Source organism: Rattus norvegicus, chromosome 16 (genome assembly GCF_021556685.1).
Source record: "Rattus norvegicus strain SHRSP/BbbUtx chromosome 16, alternate assembly SHRSP_T2T, whole genome shotgun sequence".
Classification (NCBI taxonomy): domain Eukaryota; kingdom Metazoa; phylum Chordata; class Mammalia; order Rodentia; family Muridae; genus Rattus; species Rattus norvegicus.
Window position 1 is genome coordinate 78,201,165 of NC_141549.1, and position 22,991 is coordinate 78,224,155.

The 22,991-nt window shown below is 44.8% G+C and overlaps 3 protein-coding genes across 2 annotated transcripts; 1 reads left to right on the forward strand and 2 right to left on the reverse strand.

Moving 5' to 3' along the window:
• Erich1 (glutamate-rich 1) overlaps positions 1–22,991 on the forward strand; it is a gene marked incomplete at its 5' end in the record, with an annotated part of 52,793,804 nt that overhangs the window by 47,330,605 nt on the left and 5,440,208 nt on the right.
• Fam90a1l2 (family with sequence similarity 90, member A1 like 2) lies at positions 518–8,692 on the reverse strand. The gene is made up of 5 exons (XM_087589553.1): positions 8,490–8,692; positions 8,104–8,246; positions 3,281–3,456; positions 2,976–3,057; positions 518–1,785 (listed from the first exon to the last, which is right to left on the reverse strand). Exons 1-5 carry the CDS (start codon positions 8,506–8,508, stop codon positions 889–891), a joined length of 1,317 nt encoding a protein of 438 aa, XP_087445679.1. The 5' UTR covers positions 8,509–8,692; the 3' UTR covers positions 518–888.
• Fam90a1l4 (family with sequence similarity 90, member A1 like 4) lies at positions 12,723–20,467 on the reverse strand. Its single transcript, XM_087589554.1, has 4 exons — positions 20,351–20,467; positions 15,528–15,703; positions 15,223–15,304; positions 12,723–14,022 (listed from the first exon to the last, which is right to left on the reverse strand). Exons 1-4 carry the CDS (start codon positions 20,465–20,467, stop codon positions 13,126–13,128), a joined length of 1,272 nt encoding a protein of 423 aa, XP_087445680.1. The 3' UTR covers positions 12,723–13,125.

Sequence of the window (22,991 nt, forward strand, 5' to 3'; positions counted from 1 at the left end):
TATCATATTAGAGAAATGTTTGTCTAACAGCCCAGCAAGTAGCTAACTGAACCCTGAAATGGAGGCAATCCTCTGGCCTTGGTCTACCATATGGCCAACATGAGCTATGTGACTTCCAGCCCTGCTGTTACTGTGTGTTGTTGAGCATCCTCTTGTTTCAATGGGAGAAGGGCAAACCTAGGGGAAACTGCCAGGGTCCCACACCAGGTTACCCTGAGCTTGAGTCACCAGGACTTCATACCTTACGGTATGTGTTACCTGGTTTCTGGGAGTCAACAAAGCCAAAGCCTTCAGTAACACAGCAGAGGTCTAAGGAGAGAACAGACTGTCCTGTCTCTCAAGGGTCTTAAGATCACAGGTGGGAGATACCTGTGCACAGTGTCAAAAGGCCTAAGTGTCAACATGGTGAACCTGATGCAGTAGGTTGAGCACCATTTGGGTTTGTGGATTGCTATTGGGCCATAGGGAGTATGAGAAACCTCATGCACTTGTCAGAAGAACACGAATGCACAGACATAATTTCTAGGGCAACTTTATTGGTGAAAGTAGAAAATCTCATACAATAGGATAACTGGCAGATAGTTTTGAACACTGAAGTAGCTGAAAGGACATACTAGAGGTCACTGATGACAAGTGTGGAGAGAATGGTGACTTTTCTTCAGAGTGATTCTCAGAGGCTCACCTCAGAGTCCAGAGATCATGCTGAGGTGAGGCTAGTGGCAAAGAGAGGAAAGGAATGTGGTCCCACCCACCGTAGAGGGCGCTCATTTGGAAGCAAATTAATAGGATACAGTCATGTCAGCTACTTGGTTAAGGTGGGGGACAATCAATTTGAAAGAATCTGGCAAGTCTGAGCAGGGAGGTGGCATCTGTTCTTCAGGTGACAGGTTATTCTCCATCACTGTCCTCTGAGGAGGAGGAGACCTGAAGGTCCTCATAGAGGACACTCAGTTTGACCTGGGATCCTGCTGCCTCCCCTTCCTCAGGGAAGGCAGGGCTCTCGATCTGAGGCGTTTGCTTCTCAATGGGAAGTGGTGCGGGCACTGTCAGGAACCTGGAGCTCCAGAAATTATGGCTGTGTTTGGTAAAGATCATTCTGAGGGCTTGGCCAGACTCAATACAGGGTCTGGTTGAGACCAGAGCAGCCCTGCCATGTAGCTGTTGTTGGTCAGTGCTGGGCACCTGGACTGTTATTTTCTTGCTCATTTCAGCTGCATCTTTTAGTTCAAGTGTGTTGGCAATGGGATAAGACAGACTGTCCAGGGTGCTCTTGGAAGCAGTCCTTGCATGGCTCTCCTCTGGTGCATTGGTAGAGTCTATTCTTTGTTTCTTCAGGGGATTCTGGCTAGGTTGTGTGGAGCACTGGGACATTTCCTCATCTGGGGCCCAGAAGCTGAGTTTTGGGTTCTGTCTATCTTGGTGGATGACAGGATGCTTGCTAGGTTGCATTTTCTTACTGGGACCCTGGGTCTTTGACTCTTTGTGAAACAGTTCACTAATTGCTTTCCTTTTGGGGACGGCAACAGGGTGTTGATGCGAGATATCCTGTAGCTTTTGATCCAGTAGGTTTTCTGAGGCTGTTTTTCTGCCATCCTGGCTGAACACTGGCTTGGCAACACTGGGGACAGTCATGTTGTGACCTTCCTTCTGTCTGGAATGTACGATGAAGGGGCTGTCCAAGCTTTGCAGGGCAGGCTTCTCAGGGCACGTCTGCTTCCCAAGAGCCATTTCAACTGGTGGCTCAGATATCTTCCTGTAGCCAGGAATGATTGACATCTGTGGTTGCTGTAGAAAAGATAGAGATATGGTAAGATGAGCTGGGCACTGTCAGCATGGAAGGACAGTCAAGGCTTTCAAAACACCAGGAGCTCATGGGATTTATGGTGGCATGAGCAGCTCAGTCTGCTGTGAAATCATCAGGCTGTGGTGACCCACATTAGCTATCCAAAACTTGCAGCATGGTGGGTTGGAAAGTGGAAGGGAGAGAGTTTCAGTCTCCCTACAAAGTTTAAGTGAACCTTATTCTGATAATCCAAATCTCTCTCTCTCTCCCTCTCTCTCTCTCTCTCTCTCTCTCTCTCTCTCTCTCTCTCTCTCGCTCTCTCTCTCGCTCTCTCTCTCTCTCTCTCTCTCTCTCTCTCTCTCTCTTGCTCTCTCTCTCTCTCCCTCTCTCTCTCTCTCTCTCTCTCTCTCGCTCTCTCTCTCTGTCTCCTCCCCTCATCTCTGTCTGTGTGTGTGTGTTTGTGTGTGTGTGTGTGTGTGTTGTCTTTGGACAAGAGGTACATGAAGGGAAATATTGACATATGGATAATCATAGAGACAGCTAGGAAGATGTCCATGATCCTTCTGTGGTCCTAGAAGAACAGTTAGAATCAAATTACCATGTAATTGACAGCATAGTTTTGAAAATTCTAATAATTTCCCTTGGGATATGAAGCAGGGCAAGAGGCATTTGCTTGCCTTGAATCTGTTTCTCACAATGGTCTTTGAGGTCAGTGATGTAGGCAACAGATTGGGAAGGTGTAAATGGATGTGTTCATGCTGCTTAGACTTCTCTAGCATAAGTCTAGTTTTATAGAAAGAGCAGACAAAGTCAGTTCAAAATGGCACCAGCAAAGCCTGTGGCCATATGCACAGGTCACCAGAAAGCTTGGAGAACAGGCCATGTTTTTAATCTGACCTCAGAAGGAGCGAAGACCTGGAGACCTACATGGGTAAACAAGGAGGAAACTGCCTATCATCCAGGTAAGCTGACCTATAAAGGAGACCTAAAGCAGAGGTTCACTCACTCCTCCAAACCCAAGTCCATCTGAACTATGAAAATGAACAAATGAATCGTTGCTGCCAGAGAGGGTTTGTGAAGCCTGGTGTGTACAGAGGACACTGGGTGAGCAAATAGACCATGCAGAAGAAGGTGCAAGCGGCAGAGCAGAGAGGAAGGGACTTTCAGGGACAGGGTATGTATTTGTACTTACAGCCAAGGTGCCCTGCTGGTTACTCCATTGCAGCTCTGTTGGAAATTTCTGGAAGGTTGTCTTTCTCTGCTGCTCATCACACCTGTGGGACAAACAATATGGTGGGAAGACTTTAGTCTTTAGTCTCAAATACTCCCTCCCTCCCTTCTCCTTCCCTCTCTCTCTCTCTCCCTCTCCTGTGAGAAGACCATTTACTAGCTCTCTGGCCCTTTCTGTTTGGAGACTGGGAGATAAGACATGGTATCCCCATGAGCTCCGTCCTACCTGGAGCCTTCCCTTCTGCCAGATCCATTCCCATCACTTACCTCTGTCTGGCAGCTTGACTGAGTTTCTGTAGACCCTTAGGCCTGCAAGGATCCATGTTCTCTTTCTCCTTCTTGGCTCCCAGAGGCTGTGCAACTAGGAGGAAAAGGCCCCGCTTAATGGGACACCTTCTGTTTCTTGCAATGTGGCCAAAGGCTCCACAGTCTCTGCATTTCACCTGTGAGGAGCAAAAGAGATCTATGAGCCAAAACGGGATCCAGGGACCTCTCCACCCTCAATCCCCCCTCAAGGCTCAAAGACCCCTTGATGTTCTCTCCAAGGACAACATTCACTAAAGCACGGGTTGGAACTCCACCTGGTTGTCTCTTTGAACCTGGGAGAGAGAAGCATAATTGGGAGATGTATGGGGAAACACTGGAAACCCTGTATATGCCATCAGACCAATCCTGCCAAAGAGGAGCTGAGCTTTTTCTCAGTCTGCTTCAGATGCAGGGGGAGCAGTTCCTTTGTCTGGCCCTCTGATACCTCTGATATGGTCAGGAGCATGGATCAGTGTGACAAATGTAACAGGGCCCCAGATCTTAGGAACCCCCAGACATTTATATAACTATCTCCAAGATAGAAGTACCCTTCATGTCAGAGAACTCATTCCATAGACACTACCTCCTGGCACCATGAAAATGGGACCTATAGAGATCATATCCAGAGGTTAGGCAATGCACCTGATTGAGGGATGAATCCACTTACCCATTTCCAAATTTTAACCCAGTATGTGCCTATTCTAAATCATCAGATCCTACCACAAAAGCCTATATTCTACAAAACTGGAAAACCTGGAGGAAATGGAAAGTTTCTAGACAGATACCAGGTACCAAAGTTAAATCAGGATCAGATAAACCATCTAAGCAGTCCCATAAAGAAATAGAAGCAGTCATTAAAAGTCTCCCAACCAAAACAACCCAGGACCAGTTGGGATTATGCAGAATTCTATTAGACATTCGTAGAAGGCCTAATATCAATACTGCCAAAACTATTCCACAAAAAATAAACCAGAAGGAACACTCCTGAATTCCTTCTATGATGCTATTATTATAGGTATACCTAAACCACACAAAGACGCGAAAAAGAAAGAGAACCTCAGACCAATTTCCTTTATGAATATTGATGCAAAAATAGTCAGTGAAATTCTCACAAACAAAATCCAAGAACACATCAAGACAATCATCCATCACGATCAAGTAGGCTTAATCCCAGGAATTCAGGCATGGTAATCCAGTATAGAAACAAACTCAAAGGAAAAAAAAAAAAACCACACATGATCATCTCATTAGAAGCTGAGGAAGCATTGGACAAAATTCAACAAACCTTCATGTTAAACGACTTGGAAAGATCAGGAATTCAAGGCCCATACCTAAACATAGTAAAAGCAATATACAGCAAACCAGTAGCCAACATCTAACTAAATGAAGAGAAACTTGAAGTGATCCCACTAAAATCAGGGACTAGACAAGGCTCCCCACTCTCTCCCTACCTATTCAATATAGGACTCAAGTCCTAGTCAGAGAAATCAGACAACAAATGGAGATCAAAGGGATTCAAATTGGAAAGCAAGAACTCAAAATATCATTATGTGCAGATGATACAATAGTATACTTAAGTGACCTCAAACGTTCTTCCACCAGAGAACTACTAAGCCTGATAAACAACTTAGCCAAAGTGTCTTGAATAAATCAGTAGCCTTCCTCTACTCCAAGGATAAACAGGCTGAGAAAAAAATTAGTGAAACCACAGCCTTCACAATAGTTGCAAATAACAAAATAACTCGATGTGGCTCTAATTGAGTAAGTGAAAGATCTGTATGACATGAACTTCAAATCTCTAAAGAAAGAAATTGAAGATCTCAGAAGACGGGAAGACCTCCGATGCTCATGGATTGGCCGGATTAATAGTGTAAAAATGGCCATTTTTCCAAAAGCAAGCTACAGATTCAATGCAATCCCCATCAAAATTTCAAGTTAATTCTTCATAGAGTTAGAAAGACCAATTTGCAAATTCATTTGGAATAACAAAAAACCCAGGATAGTGAAAGCTATCCTCAACAATAAAAGAACTTCGGGAGGAATCCCCATCCCTGATCTCAAGCAGTTTTATAGAGTAATAGTGATTAAAACTGTATGGTATTGGTAGAGAAACAGGCAGGTAGATCAATGGGATAGAATTAAAGACTCCAAAATAAACCCACACACATATTGTCACTTGAACTTTGACAAAGGTGCTAAAACCATCCAATGGAAAAAAGGTAGCATTTTCAACAAATGGTGCAGGTTCAACTAGAGTTCAGCATGTAGAAGAATGCAAATTGACCCATTCTTATTGCCCTGTACAAAGCTTAAGACCAAGTGGATCAAGACCTCCTCATAAAACCAGGTACACTTAAACTAATAGAAGAAAAAGCCATCCAGAGCCTGCCCTACCTGGGGATCCATCCCATATACAGCCAGCAAACACAGAGAATATTGCTGATGCCAAGAAGTGCTTTGCTGATGGGAACGTGATATAGCTGTCTCCTGAGAGGCTCTGCCAGAGCCTGACCAATACAGATGTGAATGCGTGCAGCCAACCATCAGGCTGAACTTGGCGACCCCAATGGAGGAGTTGAGGGAAGGACTGAAGGAGCTGAAGGGGTTTACAAGCCACAGGAAGAACAGCAATATTAACTAAACATACCCCCCACCCCTGCCCCTAGAGCTCCTAGGGATTGAACCACCAAACCAAGAATACAATGGAGGAACCCATGGCTCCAGTTGAATATGTAGCAGAGGATGGTCTTGTAGGACATCAGTGGGAGGGGAGGCCCTTGGACCTGTGAAGCTCAATGCCCCAGTGTACGGGAATACAGGGGTTGGTAGGTGGGTGGTTGGTAGGTGGATAAGTGGGTAGGTGGGTAACCACCCTCATAGAAGCAGGGGGAGGGTGATGGGATGGGGGTTTTCAGAGGGCAAACCAGGAAAGGGGATAACATTTGAAATGTAAATAAATCCCACAGATTCCTGCTCCCAAACCCCATGGGAGCAAGAGCTCACAGCCCAGAGTAGTGGGCTCTCCTGACACTGCAGAGCAGGAGAGATCACCAATACTGCCCACCCCTGCCCACATCCCTGGCCTAAGAGGAAAGTGTATAGAGCCTGTGGGAACTGGAAGATAGGGGCACGCAAGCTGCAGGTCCACTTCGGTCCAGACACCGCTGGAATCTGAAGGGACTGGTCAACAGCACCCTGCACCCAAATCCTGTGGGAGGGAGAGCTAAACCTTCAGAAGGGCAGACACGCCGGGGAAGCTGGAAGAGACTACACTCTGCCCACATTTCTGACTCCAGAGGAAAACACCTAACTACATCTGGGGCCCTGGTGCACCTGGGACCTGGGAAAAAGGCGGGGCAGGCCCTTCTGGTTGCAGCCCTCACGGAGAGCTCAAAAGCAGCCCCCCATGAGCAATTTCATCCCAGGTCTAGAGGTAAGATCAAATTTTCTCCTCCAAGTGTCCTGCCTGGTGGGCTCAGGACACACGCCCACAGGAACAGCTGTAGACCAGTAAACAGGAAAGACTACACACCTGAAAACAGAACACTCTGCTCCCATAACTGGCTGAAAGAAAACAGGAAAACAGGTCTACAGCACTCCTGACACACAGGCCTATAGGACGGTCTAGCCACTATGATAAATAGCAGAACAAGGTAACACCAGAGATAACCTGATGGCGAGAGGAAAGCACAGGAATCCAAGCAACAGAAACCAAGACTACACGGCATCATCGGAGCCCAATTCTCCCACCAAAGCAAACACTGAATATCCAAATACACCAGAAAAGCAAGATCTTGATTTTAAATCACATTTGATAATGATGATGGGGGACTTCAATAAAGACATGAAGAACTCCCTTAGAGAAACGCACGAAAACATAAATAAACAAGTGGCAGCCTATAGAGAGGAATCACAAAACTTCCTGAAAGAATTCCAGGAAAATACAATCAAACAGGTGAAGGAATTAAAAATGGAAATAGAAGCAATAAAGAAAGCACAAAGGGAGACAACCCTGGACATAGAGAGCCAAAGGAAGAGACAAGGAGGTGTAGATACAAGCAAAACCAACAGAATACAAGAGATAGAAGAGAGATCTCAGGAGCAGAAGATTCCATAGAAATCAGTGACACAACTGTCAAAGATAATGTAAAATGGAAAAATATACTGGCCCAAAACATACAGGAAATCCAGGACACAATGAGAAGACCAAACCTAACGATAATATATAGAAGACAGTGAAGACTCCCAACTCAAAGGACCAGCAAATATCTTCAACGAAATCATAGAAGAAAACTTCCCTAACCTAAAGAAAGACATGCCCATAAACATACAAGAAGCCTACAGAACTCCAAATAGATTGGGTCAGAAAAGAAACTCCTCCCATCACATAATAGTCAAAACAGCAAATGCACAAAGCAAAGGAAGATTAAAAGCAGTAAGGGAAAAAGGTCAAGTAACATATGAAGGCAGACCTATCAGAATTAAACGAGAGGTCTCTCCAGAGACTATGTTCTATTCTTGTTAACTGAAATACAACAACCTAGAACTTGATTTCCATGCAGGAAACTCACTGGGAGAGAGGCTCAGTGATCCACTGGGATCCAGAGGACCCAGCTACCCAGTGCACTGTCCCAGCTGGCTACACAGGGCTCTTTATTGGCCTAAACCTATATCCCCGCATTCTTCTCTGGTGGATCTCACAAAACACAAAGAGTTTGTGGTGTAGCCCTGCCCACCTCTCACCTAGGCCCAGGGCTGGCTGACACCTACAGATCTCCACTTACCCTAGGGTCTTCCTCTTTCACTGGTGGAAGAGTCTGTTTCCATGAGGCCCCTGGCTTTCTCTGGGCCGTTGGAGCTGGAGTGGCTGGATTGCTCTGGGTCTTCACTTGTGACTTCATTTTGTGGACCCGTTGGCTTGGATTTCCTGAAACAGAAGTTAACAAAAAGAGTTTCAAGCAATGGAATTAAGTTTGATGACATTGTAGGAATATGTGGCCGGGTGATGGCTATGGCAAATGAACCTGTTCCTGTTCCCACCTCCCAAACATATTCCATCAGGGACTCAGGGACTTGAAGTAGGAACATTCAGGGACTGTGTCCCTTCAAGAATCCCTCACTACAGTCAAACTCTAAAGGAGAAAGTAGTATTTCAGTGAAATGCCCTTACCCTTACGTGAGAAATCCATCAGGGAACTTCAGATTAATTTCAAAACACTCCTGTTTCTAACTACTTTCCTCAAGGAAAGTCTGATAAAAGACTTCCTCCTGAGAGCCTGCCTTCTGTCTGTGGTCTGTTCAGCAGCTTCTCAGCTGTAGCGTCTGGAGCTGCACACGAGGCACCCCGTTCAGACGGCCGGCTCAAACGGGACTGAAAAGAAGGTGTGGCATTGGGTTCTTAAAGGTGCCCCCTAGGCCACGAAATCTGTGATTTAATCTAACCAATTAGGCCACGAACTGTGTGAATCAATCTAACCAAATTAGGCCACGAACTCTGTGATTCAATCTAACCAAAGTAGCCAAGTAAGAAAAACACCTGATCTTAAGGCATCAACACATTCTTGATTGAAGACTTAAAGGCACGGAATACAGTCCTGATTGGAGACTTAAAGGCACGGAATACAGTTTTGATTTAACACTTAAAGGCACGGAATACAGAGTGAAAGTATATGGCCAAACATGGTAAATGCCTTTGAATGGTTTGTTTTATGTAAGTGTATCATAAGATGACCCAGAAGAAATGTCAGAACCTTGGCTTCCACTGTATTCCAAGAATGTTCCAAATTTAAGCCCTTAAGTCTCAGATTGACTAAGCTTGGGAGGTGGAAATGCAGGTACTGGTTACTTAGTGATGGGCAGCAGAAGATCACAGTTTCCTGTCATGTCACAAAACTTAATTTCGTTGGTTAAAACTCTTGTTTTTCTGCTATTTCAGGATATCAAAGCCAAACAACTTCATAGATGGAGTCACACATTAAGACATGGGGCCATTGAGCTGCCCCATTTTCAACAGCTCAGAGAAAGCCAGGAGGTTCATAGGAACAGAATATTCCCTCATTGAAAGAGGAGATCCCTAGGGTAAGTGGAGGCCTGTTGTGTCAGCCAGTCCTGAGGCTAGATGAGACAATGGACTGGACTTCATCACAAATTCTTTTATGTTGTGTGGGATCCACTAGAGACGAATGCTGGGATATGGGTCTATCACCATAAATTAGTCAGCTGGCAGAGTACACTGGGTGGGTCCTCTGTGTCCCAGTGGATCACTGAAACTTTCTTGGGTAGAGCTTTAAGTGCAAAAGTTATATTATACACTTCTTGGCAGAAAACACACACACACACACACACACACACACACACACACACACACACACACACAGAGTGTGTGCTACTTTCACTTGAAGGTGTCTGAAGTTGCTGACAGAGAAGAAGCCTGTGGGGAACCACAGCTATCAAGATGCTTGTTTGCAGATGCCAGATGCATGCTATAGCTCTTGATACATTAGCAGCTGTACTTGAATGCGGAACAGTCACAGAGAAGCCTGCACAACTCTGGAATGTTGAAAAATCTTTATCTTAATGGAGCTAATGGTTTATCATACATATGCAGAAAGAGTGTGTTATATTCCTTTCTTCTCTAAATCTTGGTTTGTAACAAACCTAGAGTATTTAGTTACCTTGGTAACATACAATTATAGGAAATGTATATGACAAATATGTCAGCAGAAGCCATTAGAGTGCAGATGTTTCAACATCTGTTTGTGTGTATCAGCACACACACTTCTCACCCTGATGGAGTCCCAGAAGAGGCAGGTGTTGATTCTCCATCTTCATTGGAGACTAGCTGTCACAGAAGCTGACTAAGAAATTTGTGTAACCTGGTTTAATTTTTCTTTGAGTTTCCTTGGCACGGAAGCAAGATACTAAGAAGAATTATCTATACAGAACAATATATTTCATTCTAGAGAAACATGAGTCAGGTATGAAAGGGAAGGGTTACATACGTCAGTGCTTACAGGGGCCCTTGAGTGATGTGCTGGTCACCTTGGGTACACTGATTGGCCTCCTTTGGTGACTAGTGAGTGGTTATAGGAAGCCCAGGCAAAGGCGCTGAAAGTGTACTGTTTTACTTAATTCAGAGCTGACACCCAAACTGTCTGTCTTTCCAGTGTCCCCCCTTGCTGAGGGGCAAGATATTGCAAGGAAAGTCTAAGAGGCTCATGGATGTTCCTTCATTCTCACATGATTTGCAACACACATATACACGTGGCCATGAAGAGAGAAACAGGAAAGAACAAAAGGCCAGAAAAAGAGAGAAGATGAAGTCAGCATTTGATGCTGTCACTAAAGCCTTGCATGTCCAGGAGTCTTCAGTGGGTGTTGACAAGGACAGATATATTGCAAAACCCATGCTATAGAAACTACTAGAAGGTTTCACAGTTCTGGAATCATAGATGAAAACTGAGGTTAAGCTGAGGTGTAGGACAGTGAATTGTTTCACATTGGAGCTCAAGTTGGCTGGAAAGTTACTAAGAAGCCCCTTGAGTTCTGAAATGAATGCAATCCTCAGGCCTTGGTCTATTGTACTGTTGGTATCACATATGTGAACACTGGCACTATTGGCAATCCCTGTTGTTGAACCTTCTTCGGCTCCAGTGAAAGAGTTAGGGGATCTGCCAGGGCTTAGATCAGGATAACCTAGGTGTAGAGGAATTTTAATTTAGCAACATGGCTGCTGTGACATGGAATCATATCCAAAAGACCTTCTAGGCCTATGTGCTCTGACTGGAATGCAGACACTCTGGATCACAAGAGGACCTGACTGGTCTACAGACACACCCTTAGTATACACCTTTAACCTCTAACAAAGAAAGTAAGGTTATTTTGTAGAAGGAAGTAGCCTCATTTGAGAGGAGCCATGTTTCAAAGCAGCCATATTTGAGAGCAGCCATATTTGAAAGCAGCCATGTTTGAGAGCGGTCATATTTGAAAGTAGCCATGTTTGAAAGCAGCCATATTTGAAAGCAGCCATGTTTGAAAACAGCCATATTTGAAAACAGCCATGTTTGAGAGGGAAAGTTTTCAAACACAGAAATATTTGATAGAATGTGTCAGAGATGCTACAGACCCAACTCTCATGAGAAGAGCACAGGAAAGAGAGACTACTTAAGAGAAGCACAGGGAGAGCAATGAAGGTGTGGTTGTGTGCACAGCAGTTTTACCGGGATAGGTTGGAGAGAGAACAGGCTAGAAAGGATCAGCATATTCCACAGTAAGTCACAAGGCTGAAACATTCTAGGCCTCAGTTAGCAGATGGAGGTTGGAAGCTGAAGCCTTCAAGGTCTGTATTTGAAGAGGATTAGATTGTATGAAGGCTAGAAGTGTTTAGGCCTAGTCCTAGGGAGAGTTAGAACTGAGATAACAACCTTCTGGGCTCAGCCTAATCATTGTATCCATAAAGCTTGGGTGTGGCTCTCATCTCATTACTTCATTCAAGGAAATAAAAGTGATGATTATATGTAGGCCTGAGTCAAAAGAGTTTCATTCCATGTGGTACCTATATGGATCCAGAGAGGATCCCACATGGGATACCCAAACAGAGTTACCCGAGCTGCTGCTGGTTGGGGAAGAAAACATCCACAGAAAGCTAGAGATGTAGCTGTGTCAGCACTCTGCCAGGCTAGTAGGCTGGAGAGATGCAAACCACTGAAGCTTGTTAGCCAGCAGAGATAGCAAAGTTATTGAACCTCTAGTGACTGGGAGACCCTGTCTCAAACACATAATCACAGGAAAACACAGGCACTTCTGTGGGCGTTGTCATGATCACACTTAATGCAAAAGCCACATGTAGAAAATTTGCAATGTCCTGAACTCAGGGATGGATAACAAGTTTAAGATGACATGTGGGGGACAGTGAATTGTCTCACATTAGAGAAATGTTTGTCTAACAGCCCAGTCAGTGGCTAACTGAACCCTGAAATGGAGGCAATCCTCTGGCCTTGGTCTACCATATGGCCAACATGAGCTATGTGACTTCCAGCCCTGCTGTTACTGTGTGTTGTTGAGCATCCTAATGTTTCAATGGGAGAAGGGCAAACCTAGGGAAAACTGCCAGGGTCCGTCACCAGGTTACCCTGAGCCTGAGTCACCAGGGCTTCATACAGTATGGTATGTGTTACCTGGGTTTCTGGGAGTTAACAAAGCCAAAGCCTTCAGTAACACAGCAGAGGTTTAAGGAGAGAACAGACTGTCCTGTCTCTTAAGGGTGTTAGGATCACAGGTGGGAGATACCTGTGCACAGTGTCAAAAGGCCTAAGTGTCAATATGGCGAACCTGATGCAGTAGGTTGAGCATCATTTGGGTTTGTGGATTGCTATTGGGCCACAGGGAGTATGAGAAACCTCATGCACTGGTCACAAGAACACGAATGCACAGACATAATTTCCAGGGCAACTTTATTGGTGAAAGTAGAAAATCTCATACAATAGGATAACTGGCAGATAGTTTTGAACACTGAAGTAGCTGAAAGGACATACTAGAGGTCACTGATGACAAGAGTGGAGAGAATGGTGACTTTTCTTCAGAGTGATTCTCAGAGGCTCACCTCAGAGTCCAGAATCATGCTGAGGTGCGGCTAGTGGCAAAGAGAGGAAAGGAATGTGATCCCACCCACCATAGAGGGTGCTCATTTGGAAGCAAATTAATAGGATACAGTCATGTCAGCTACTTGGTTAAGGTGGGGGACAATCAATTTGAAAGAATCTGGCAAGTCTGAGCAGGGAGGTGGCATCTGTTCTTCAGGTGACAGGTTATTCTCCATCACTGTCCTCTGAGGAGGAGGAGACCTGAAGGTCCTCATAGAGGACACTCAGTTTGACCTGGGATCCTGCTGCCTCCCCTTCCTCAGGGAAGGCAGGGCTCTCGATCTGAGGCGTTTGCTTCTCAATGGGAAGTGGTGCGGGCACTGTCAGGAACCTGGAGCTCCAGAAATTATGGCTGTGTTTGGTAAAGATCATTCTGAGGGCTTGGCCAGACTCAATACAGGGTCTGGTTGAGACCAGAGCAGCCCTGCCATGTAGCTGTTGTTGGTCAGTGCTGGGCACCTGGACTGTTATTTTCTTGCTCATTTCAGCTGCATCTTTTAGTTCAAGTGTGTTGGCAATGGGATAAGACAGACTGTCCAGGGTGCTCTTGGAAGCAGTCCTTGCATGGCTCTCCTCTGGTGCATTGGTAGAGTCTATTCTTTGTTTCTTCAGGGGATTCTGGCTAGGTTGTGTGGAGCACTGGGACATTTCCTCATCTGGGGCCCAGAAGCTGAGTTTTGGTTTCTGTCTATCTTGGTGGATGACAGGATGCTTGCTAGGTTGCATTTTCTTACTGGGACCCTGGGTCTTTGACTCTTTGTGAAACAGTTCACTAATTGCTTTCCTTTTGGGGACGGCAACAGGGTGTTGATGCGAGATATCCTGTAGCTTTTGATCCAGTAGGTTTTCTGAGGCTGTTTTTCTGCCATCCTGGCTGAACACTGGCTTGGCAACACTGGGGACAGTCATGTTGTGACCTTCCTTCTGTCTGGAATGTACGATGAAGGGGCTGTCCAAGCTTTGCAGGGCAGGCTTCTCAGGGCACGTCTGCTTCCCAAGAGCCATTTCAACTGGTGGCTCAGATATCTTCCTGTAGCCAGGAATGATTGACATCTGTGGTTGCTGTAGAAAAGATAGAGATATGGTAAGATGAGCTGGGCACTGTCAGCATGGAAGGACAGTCAAGGCTTTCAAAACACCAGGAGCTCATGGGATTTATGGTGGCATGAGCAGCTCAGTCTGCTGTGAAATCATCAGGCTGTGGTGACCCACATTAGCTATCCAAAACTTGCAGCATGGTGGGTTGGAAAGTGGAAGGGAGAGAGTTTCAGTCTCCCTACAAAGTTTAAGTGAACCTTATTCTGATAATCCAAATCTCTCTCTCTCTCTCTCTCTCTCTCTCTCTCTCTCTCTCTCTCTCTCTCTCTCTCTCTCTCGCTCTCTCTCTCGCTCTCTCTCTCTCTCCCTCTCTCTCTCTCTCTCTTGCTCTCTCTCTCTCTCCCTCTCTCTCTCTCTCTCTCTCTCTCTCTCTCTCTCTCTCGCTCTCTCTCTCTGTCTCCTCCCCTCATCTCTGTCTGTGTGTGTGTGTTTGTGTGTGTGTGTGTGTGTGTTGTCTTTGGACAAGAGGTACATGAAGGGAAATATTGACATATGGATAATCATAGAGACAGCTAGGAAGATGTCCATGATCCTTCTGTGGTCCTAGAAGAACAGTTAGAATCAAATTACCATGTAATTGACAGCATAGTTTTGAAAATTCTAATAATTTCCCTTGGGATATGAAGCAGGGCAAGAGGCATTTGCTTGCCTTGAATCTGTTTCTCACAATGGTCTTTGAGGTCAGTGATGTAGGCAACAGATTGGGAAGGTGTAAATGGATGTGTTCATGCTGCTTAGACTTCTCTAGCATAAGTCTAGTTTTATAGAAAGAGCAGACAAAGTCAGTTCAAAATGGCACCAGCAAAGCCTGTGGCCATATGCACAGGTCACCAGAAAGCTTGGAGAACAGGCCATGTTTTTAATCTGACCTCAGAAGGAGCGAAGACCTGGAGACCTACATGGGTAAACAAGGAGGAAACTGCCTATCATCCAGGTAAGCTGACCTATAAAGGAGACCTAAAGCAGAGGTTCACTCACTCCTCCAAACCCAAGTCCATCTGAACTATGAAAATGAACAAATGAATCGTTGCTGCCAGAGAGGGTTTGTGAAGCCTGGTGTGTACAGAGGACACTGGGTGAGCAAATAGACCATGCAGAAGAAGGTGCAAGCGGCAGAGCAGAGAGGAAGGGACTTTCAGGGACAGGGTATGTATTTGTACTTACAGCCAAGGTGCCCTGCTGGTTACTCCATTGCAGCTCTGTTGGAAATTTCTGGAAGGTTGTCTTTCTCTGCTGCTCATCACACCTGTGGGACAAACAATATGGTGGGAAGACTTTAGTCTTTAGTCTCAAATACTCCCTCCCTCCCTTCTCCTTCCCTCTCTCTCTCTCTCCCTCTCCTGTGAGAAGACCATTTACTAGCTCTCTGGCCCTTTCTGTTTGGAGACTGGGAGATAAGACATGGTATCCCCATGAGCTCCGTCCTACCTGGAGCCTTCCCTTCTGCCAGATCCATTCCCATCACTTACCTCTGTCTGGCAGCTTGACTGAGTTTCTGTAGACCCTTAGGCCTGCAAGGATCCATGTTCTCTTTCTCCTTCTTGGCTCCCAGAGGCTGTGCAACTAGGAGGAAAAGGCCCCGCTTAATGGGACACCTTCTGTTTCTTGCAATGTGGCCAAAGGCTCCACAGTCTCTGCATTTCACCTGTGAGGAGCAAAAGAGATCTATGAGCCAAAACGGGATCCAGGGACCTCTCCACCCTCAATCCCCCCTCAAGGCTCAAAGACCCCTTGATGTTCTCTCCAAGGACAACATTCACTAAAGCACGGGTTGGAACTCCACCTGGTTGTCTCTTTGAACCTGGGAGAGAGAAGCATAATTGGGAGATGTATGGGGAAACACTGGAAACCCTGTATATGCCATCAGACCAATCCTGCCAAAGAGGAGCTGAGCTTTTTCTCAGTCTGCTTCAGATGCAGGGGGAGCAGTTCCTTTGTCTGGCCCTCTGATACCTCTGATATGGTCAGGAGCATGGATCAGTGTGACAAATGTAACAGGGCCCCAGATCTTAGGAACCCCCAGACATTTATATAACTATCTCCAAGATAGAAGTACCCTTCATGTCAGAGAACTCATTCCATAGACACTACCTCCTGGCACCATGAAAATGGGACCTATAGAGATCATATCCAGAGGTTAGGCAATGCACCTGATTGAGGGATGAATCCACTTACCCATTTCCAAATTTTAACCCAGTATGTGCCTATTCTAAATCATCAGATCCTACCACAAAAGCCTATATTCTACAAAACTGGAAAACCTGGAGGAAATGGAAAGTTTCTAGACAGATACCAGGTACCAAAGTTAAATCAGGATCAGATAAACCATCTAAGCAGTCCCATAAAGAAATAGAAGCAGTCATTAAAAGTCTCCCAACCAAAACAACCCAGGACCAGTTGGGATTATGCAGAATTCTATTAGACATTCGTAGAAGGCCTAATATCAATACTGCCAAAACTATTCCACAAAAAATAAACCAGAAGGAACACTCCTGAATTCCTTCTATGAAGCTATTATTATAGGTATACCTAAACCACACAAAGACGCGAAAAAGAAAGAGAACCTCAGACCAATTTCCTTTATGAATATTGATGCAAAAATAGTCAGTGAAATTCTCACAAACAAAATCCAAGAACACATCAAGACAATCATCCATCACGATCAAGTAGGCTTAATCCCAGGAATTCAGGCATGGTAATCCAGTATAGAAACAAACTCAAAGGAAAAAAAAAAAAACCACACATGATCATCTCATTAGAAGCTGAGGAAGCATTGGACAAAATTCAACAAACCTTCATGTTAAACGACTTGGAAAGATCAGGAATTCAAGGCCCATACCTAAACATAGTAAAAGCAATATACAGCAAACCAGTAGCCAACATCTAACTAAATGAAGAGAAACTTGAAGTGATCCCACTAAAATCAGGGACTAGACAAGGCTCCCCACTCTCTCCCTACCTATTCAATATAGGACTCAAGTCCTAGTCAGAGAAATCAGACAACAAATGGAGATCAAAGGGATTCAAATTGTAAAGCAAGAACTCAAAATATCATTATGTGCAGATGATACAATAGTATACTTAAGTGACCTCAAACGTTCTTCCACCAGAGAACTACTAAGCCTGATAAACAACTTAGCCAAAGTGTCTTGAATAAATCAGTAGCCTTCCTCTACTCCAAGGATAAACAGGCTGAGAAAAAAATTAGTGAAACCACAGCCTTCACAATAGTTGCAAATAACAAAATAACTCGATGTGGCTCTAATTGAGTAAGTGAAAGATCTGTATGACATGAACTTCAAATCTCTAAAGAAAGAAATTGAAGATCTCAGAAGACGGGAAGACCTCCGATGCTCATGGATTGGCCGGATTAATAGTGTAAAAATGGCCATTTTTCCAAAAGCAAGCTACAGATTCAATGCAATCCCCATCAAAATTTCAAGTTAATTCTTCATAGAGTTAGAAAGACCAATTTGCAAATTCATTTGGAATAACAAAAAACCCAGGATAGTGAAAGCTATCCTCAACAATAAAAGAACTTCGGGAGGAATCCCCATCCCTGATCTCAAGCAGTTTTATAGAGTAATAGTGATTAAAACTGTATGGTATTGGTAGAGAAACAGGCAGGTAGATCAATGGGATAGAATTAAAGACTCCAAAATAAACCCACACACATATTGTCACTTGAACTTTGACAAAGGTGCTAAAACCATCCAATGGAAAAAAGGTAGCATTTTCAACAAATGGTGCAGGTTCAACTAGAGTTCAGCATGTAGAAGAATGCAAATTGACCCATTCTTATTGCCCTGTACAAAGCTTAAGACCAAGTGGATCAAGACCTCCTCATAAAACCAGGTACACTTAAACTAATAGAAGAAAAAGCCATCCAGAGCCTGCCCTACCTGGGGATCCATCCCATATACAGCCAGCAAACACAGAGAATATTGCTGATGCCAAGAAGTGCTTTGCTGATAGGAACGTGATATAGCTGTCTCCTGAGAGGCTCTGCCAGAGCCTGACCAATACAGATGTGAATGCGTGCAGCCAACCATCAGGCTGAACTTGGTGACCCCAATGGAGGAGTTGAGGGAAGGACTGAAGGAGCTGAAGGGGTTTACAAGCCACAGGAAGAACAGCAATATTAACTAAACATACCCCCCACCCCTGCCCCTAGAGCTCCTAGGGGTTGAACCACCAACCCAAGAGTACAATGGAGGAACCCATGGCTCCAGTTGAATATGTAGGAGAGGATGGTCTTGTAGGACATCAGTGGGAGGGGAGGCCCTTGGACCTGTGAAGCTCAATGCCCCAGTGTACGGGAATACAGGGGTTGGTAGGTGGGTGGTTGGTAGGTGGATAAGTGGGTAGGTGGGTAACCACCCTCATAGAAGCAGGGGGAGGGTGATGGGATGGGGGTTTTCAGAGGGCAAACCAGGAAAGGGGATAACATTTGAAATGTAAATAAATCCCACCGATTCCTGCTCCCAAACCCCATGGGAGCAAGAGCTCACAACCCAGAGTAGTGGGCTCTCCTGACACTGCAGAGCAGGAGAGATCACCAGTACTGCCCACCCCTGCCCACATCCCTGGCCTAAGAGGAAAGTGTATAGAGCCTGTGGGAACTGGAAGATAGGGGCACGCAAGCTGCAGGTCCACTTCGGTCCAGACACCGCTGGAATCTGAAGGGACTGGTCAACAGCGCCCTGCACCCAAGTCCTGTGGGAGGGAGAGCTAAACCTTCAGAAGGGCAGACACGCCAGGGAAGCTGGAAGAGACTACACTCTGCCCACATTTCTGACTCCAGAGGAAAACACCTAATTACATCTGGGGCCCTGGTGCACCTGGGACCTGGGAAAAAGGCGGGGCAGGCCCTTCTGGTTGCAGCCCTCACGGAGAGCTCAAAAGCAGCCCCCCATGAGCAATTTCATCCCAGGTCTAGAGGTAAGATCAAATTTTCTCCTCCAAGTGTCCTGCCTGGTGGGCTCAGGACACACGCCCACAGGAACAGCTGAAGACCAGTAAACAGGAAAGACTACACACCTGAAAACAGAACACTCTGCTCCCATAACTGGCTGAAAGAAAACAGGAAAACAGGTCTACAGCACTCCTGACACACAGGCCTATAGGACGGTCTAGCCACTATGATAAATAGCAGAACAAGGTAACACCAGAGATAACCTGATGGCGAGAGGAAAGCACAGGAATCCAAGCAACAGAAACCAAGACTACACGGCATCATCGGAGCCCAATTCTCCCACCAAAGCAAACACTGAATATCCAAATACACCAGAAAAGCAAGATCTTGATTTTAAATCACATTTGATAATGATGATGGGGGACTTCAATAAAGACATGAAGAACTCCCTTAGAGAAACGCACGAAAACATAAATAAACAAGTAGCAGCCTATAGAGAGGAATCACAAAACTTCCTGAAAGAATTCCAGGAAAATACAATCAAACAGGTGAAGGAATTAAAAATGGAAATAGAAGCAATAAAGAAAGCACAAAGGGAGACAACCCTGGACATAGAGAGCCAAAGGAAGAGACAAGGAGGTGTAGATACAAGCAAAACCAACAGAATACAAGAGATAGAAGAGAGACCTCAGGAGCAGAAGATTCCATAGAAATCAGTGACACAACTGTCAAAGATAATGTAAAATGGAAAAATATACTGGCCCAAAACATACAGGAAATCCAGGACACAATGAGAAGACCAAACCTAAGGATAATATATAGAAGAGAGTGAAGACTCCCAACTCAAAGGACCAGCAAATATCTTCAACAAAATCATAGAAGAAAACTTCCCTAACCTAAAGAAAGACATGCCCATAAACATACAAGAAGCCTACAGAACTCCAAATAGATTGGATCAGAAAAGAAACTCCTCCCATCACATAATAGTCAAAACAGCAAATGCACAAAGCAAAGGAAGATTAAAAGCAGTAAGGGAAAAAGGTCAAGTAACTTATAAAGGCAGACCTATCAGAATTAAACGAGAGGTCTCTCCAGAGACTATGTTCTATTCTTGTTAACTGAAATACAACAACCTAGAACTTGATTTCCATGCAGGAAACTCACTGGGAGAGAGGCTCAGTGATCCACTGGGATCCAGAGGACCCAGCTACCCAGTGCACTGTCCCAGCTGGCTACACAGGGCTCTTTATTGGCCTAAACCTATATCCGGGCATTCTTCTCTGGTGGATCTCACAAAACACAAAGAGTTTGTGGTGTAGCCCTGCCCACCTCTCACCTAGGCCCAGGGCTGGCTGACACCTACAGATCTCCACTTACCCTAGGGTCTTCCTCTTTCACTGGTGGAAGAGTCTGTTTCCATGAGGCCCCTGGCTTTCTCTGGGCCGTTGGAGCTGGAGTGGCTGGATTGCTCTGGGTCTTCACTTGTGACTTCATTTTGTGGACCCGTTGGCTTGGATTTCCTGAAACAGAAGTTAACAAAAAGAGTTTCAAGCAATGGAATTAAGTTTGATGACATTGTAAGAATATGTGGCCGGGTGATGGCTATGGCAAATGAACCTGTTCCTGTTCCCACCTCCCAAGCGTATTCCATCAGGGACTCAGGGACTTGAAGTAGGAACATTCAGGGAATGTGTCCCTTTAAGAATCCCTCACTACAGTCAAACTCTAAAGGAGAAAGTAGTATTTCAGTGAAATGCCCTTACCCTTACGTGAGAAATCCATCGCGGAACTTCAGATTAATTTCAAAACACTCCTGTTTCTAACTACTTTCCTCAAGAATAGTCTGATAAAAGACTTTCTCCTGAGAGTCTGCCTTCTGTCTGTGGTCTGTTCAGCAGCTTCTCGGAGCTGTAGTGTGTGGAGCTGCACACGAGGCACCCCGTTCAGACGGCCGGCTCAAACGGGACTGAAAGGAAGGTGTGGCATTGGGTTCTTAAAGGTGCCCCCTAGGCCACGAAATCTGTGATTTAATCTAACCAATTAGGCCACGAACTCTGTGATTCAATCTAACCAAATTAGCCAAGTAAGAAAACCACCTGATCTTAAGGCATCAACACATTCTTGATTGAAGACTTAAAGGCACGGAATACAGAGTGGAAGTCATATGGCTAAACATGGTAAATGCCTTTGAATAATGGTTTGTTTTATGCAAGTGTATCATAAGATGACCCAGAAGAAATGTTAGAACCTTGGCTTCCCCTGTGTTCCAAGAATGTTCCAAATTTAAGCCCTTAAGTCTCAGATTGACTAAGCTTGGGAGGTGGAAATGCAGGTAATGGTTACTTAGTGATGGGCAGCAGAAGATCACAGTTTCCTGTCATGTCACAAATTTAATTTCGTTGGTTAAAACACTTGTTTTTCTGCCATTTCAGGATATCAAAGCCAAACAACTTCATAGATGAAGTCACACATTAAGACATGGGGCCATTGAGCTGCCCCATTTCCAACAGCTCAGAGAAAGCCAAGAGGCTCATAGGAACAGAATATTCCCTCATTGAAAGAGGAGAACCCTAGGGTAAGTGGAGGCCTCTTGTGTCAGCCAGTCCTGAGGCTAGGTGAGACGATGGACTGGACTTCATCACAAATTCTTTATGTTGTGTGGGATCCACCAGAGAAGAATGCTGGGATATGGGTCTATGAACATAAATTAGCCAGCTGGCAGAGTACACTGGGTGGGTCCTCTGTGTCCCAGTGGATCACTGAAACTTTCTCGGGGAGAGCTTTAAGTACAAAAGTTATATTATATACTTCTTGGTGGAAAACACACACACACACACACACACACACACACACACACACACACACACATTTGTATCATCCAAATAAAGTTCACCTAAAGTTTTCAGGAAACCTGAGACTCCTCCCCACTACCAAGTTTTTAATCTACCTAGGCTCCAGATTCTGGATAGCTAATGTGGATCTCCACAGCCTGAGTGATTTCACTTCACTTCAGAGAGCTGATACAAACATAAAGTATTAGTCCTACAAGATCAAAGTGTTTGGAAGGCCTTATGTCTGGAAATCAGTCTGGCCATTCTTTGACAATTGAGACTAGTTCTACCACAAGACCCAGCTATACCACTCCTGGGCATATAATCAAAGATTCCCCACTATCTCACAAGGGCACTTGTTTAGCTATGCCCACAGCAGCTTATTGGTAATAGCGAGAAATCAGAAGCAACCTTGTGCCTCACCCGGGATATGTATTTTATTCCTCTTCTGAGAAAGACTCAATCATCCTCTCTTGCGACTATCTAATTATGGTTCTGTAAGCCTCTGGTAAGTTTATAGGTACGTCTTTCTTTGGGTTGAGGAATGTTTGTCTATGATTTAGTTGAAAATATTTTCTGGTCCTTGGGTTGGAACTCATCACTTTTTTCTATTCCTATTATTCTTAAGTTAGGTCTTTTCATGGTATCCCAGATTTTTTGGATGATTTGGGTCAGGGATTTTTTTTTAGCTCTGACATATTCTTTGACTGATGTATCATTGTCTTACACTGTATCTGTCCTTCCTAAGATTCTCTTTTCCTCTTCCTATTGCTGACGTTGTTCCTGTTGTTCCTGTTCTCTTCCCTAGGTTTTTCACCTCCAGGATTCCCTCGGTCTGTGTTTTCCTTACTGCTTCTATTTCAATTTTCAGGTCCTCAGGAGTTTTACTCATTTCCTTTACCTGATCATTTGTATTTTCCTGTGTTTGTTCAAAAAAAATTTATTCATTTCCTCTTTAAAGGCCAGTAGCATCGTTATAAGATTGGGTTGGAGGTTGTTTTCTTGTGCTTCGGTTGTGTTAGGACACCCAGGGCTTGCTGTAGTAGGATAGCTGTGCTCCGAAGGTACGATGTTGCTCTGTCCTTGTTGACTGTGTTCCTATGTTGACTTTTAACTGCCTGATTATCCATGTGTATTCCTGTTGTCCCGGGTGTTGGGAAGACTGGACTACCTGGCTGTTCCTGGGA

Coding starts and splice junctions, on each gene's coding strand:
- Fam90a1l4 (XM_087589554.1), bottom strand. CDS start 20,467: ATGAAGTCACAAGTGAAGACCCAGAGCAATCCAGCCACTCCAGCTCCA. Junction 15,305..15,527: donor AGTCAAGCTGCCAGACAGAG/GTAAGTGATGGG, acceptor TTTGTCCCACAG/GTGTGATGAGCAGCAGAGAA. Junction 14,023..15,222: donor ACCAGCAGGGCACCTTGGCT/GTAAGTACAAAT, acceptor TCTTTTCTACAG/CAACCACAGATGTCAATCAT.
- Fam90a1l2 (XM_087589553.1), bottom strand. Junction 3,058..3,280: donor AGTCAAGCTGCCAGACAGAG/GTAAGTGATGGG, acceptor TTTGTCCCACAG/GTGTGATGAGCAGCAGAGAA. Junction 1,786..2,975: donor ACCAGCAGGGCACCTTGGCT/GTAAGTACAAAT, acceptor TCTTTTCTACAG/CAACCACAGATGTCAATCAT.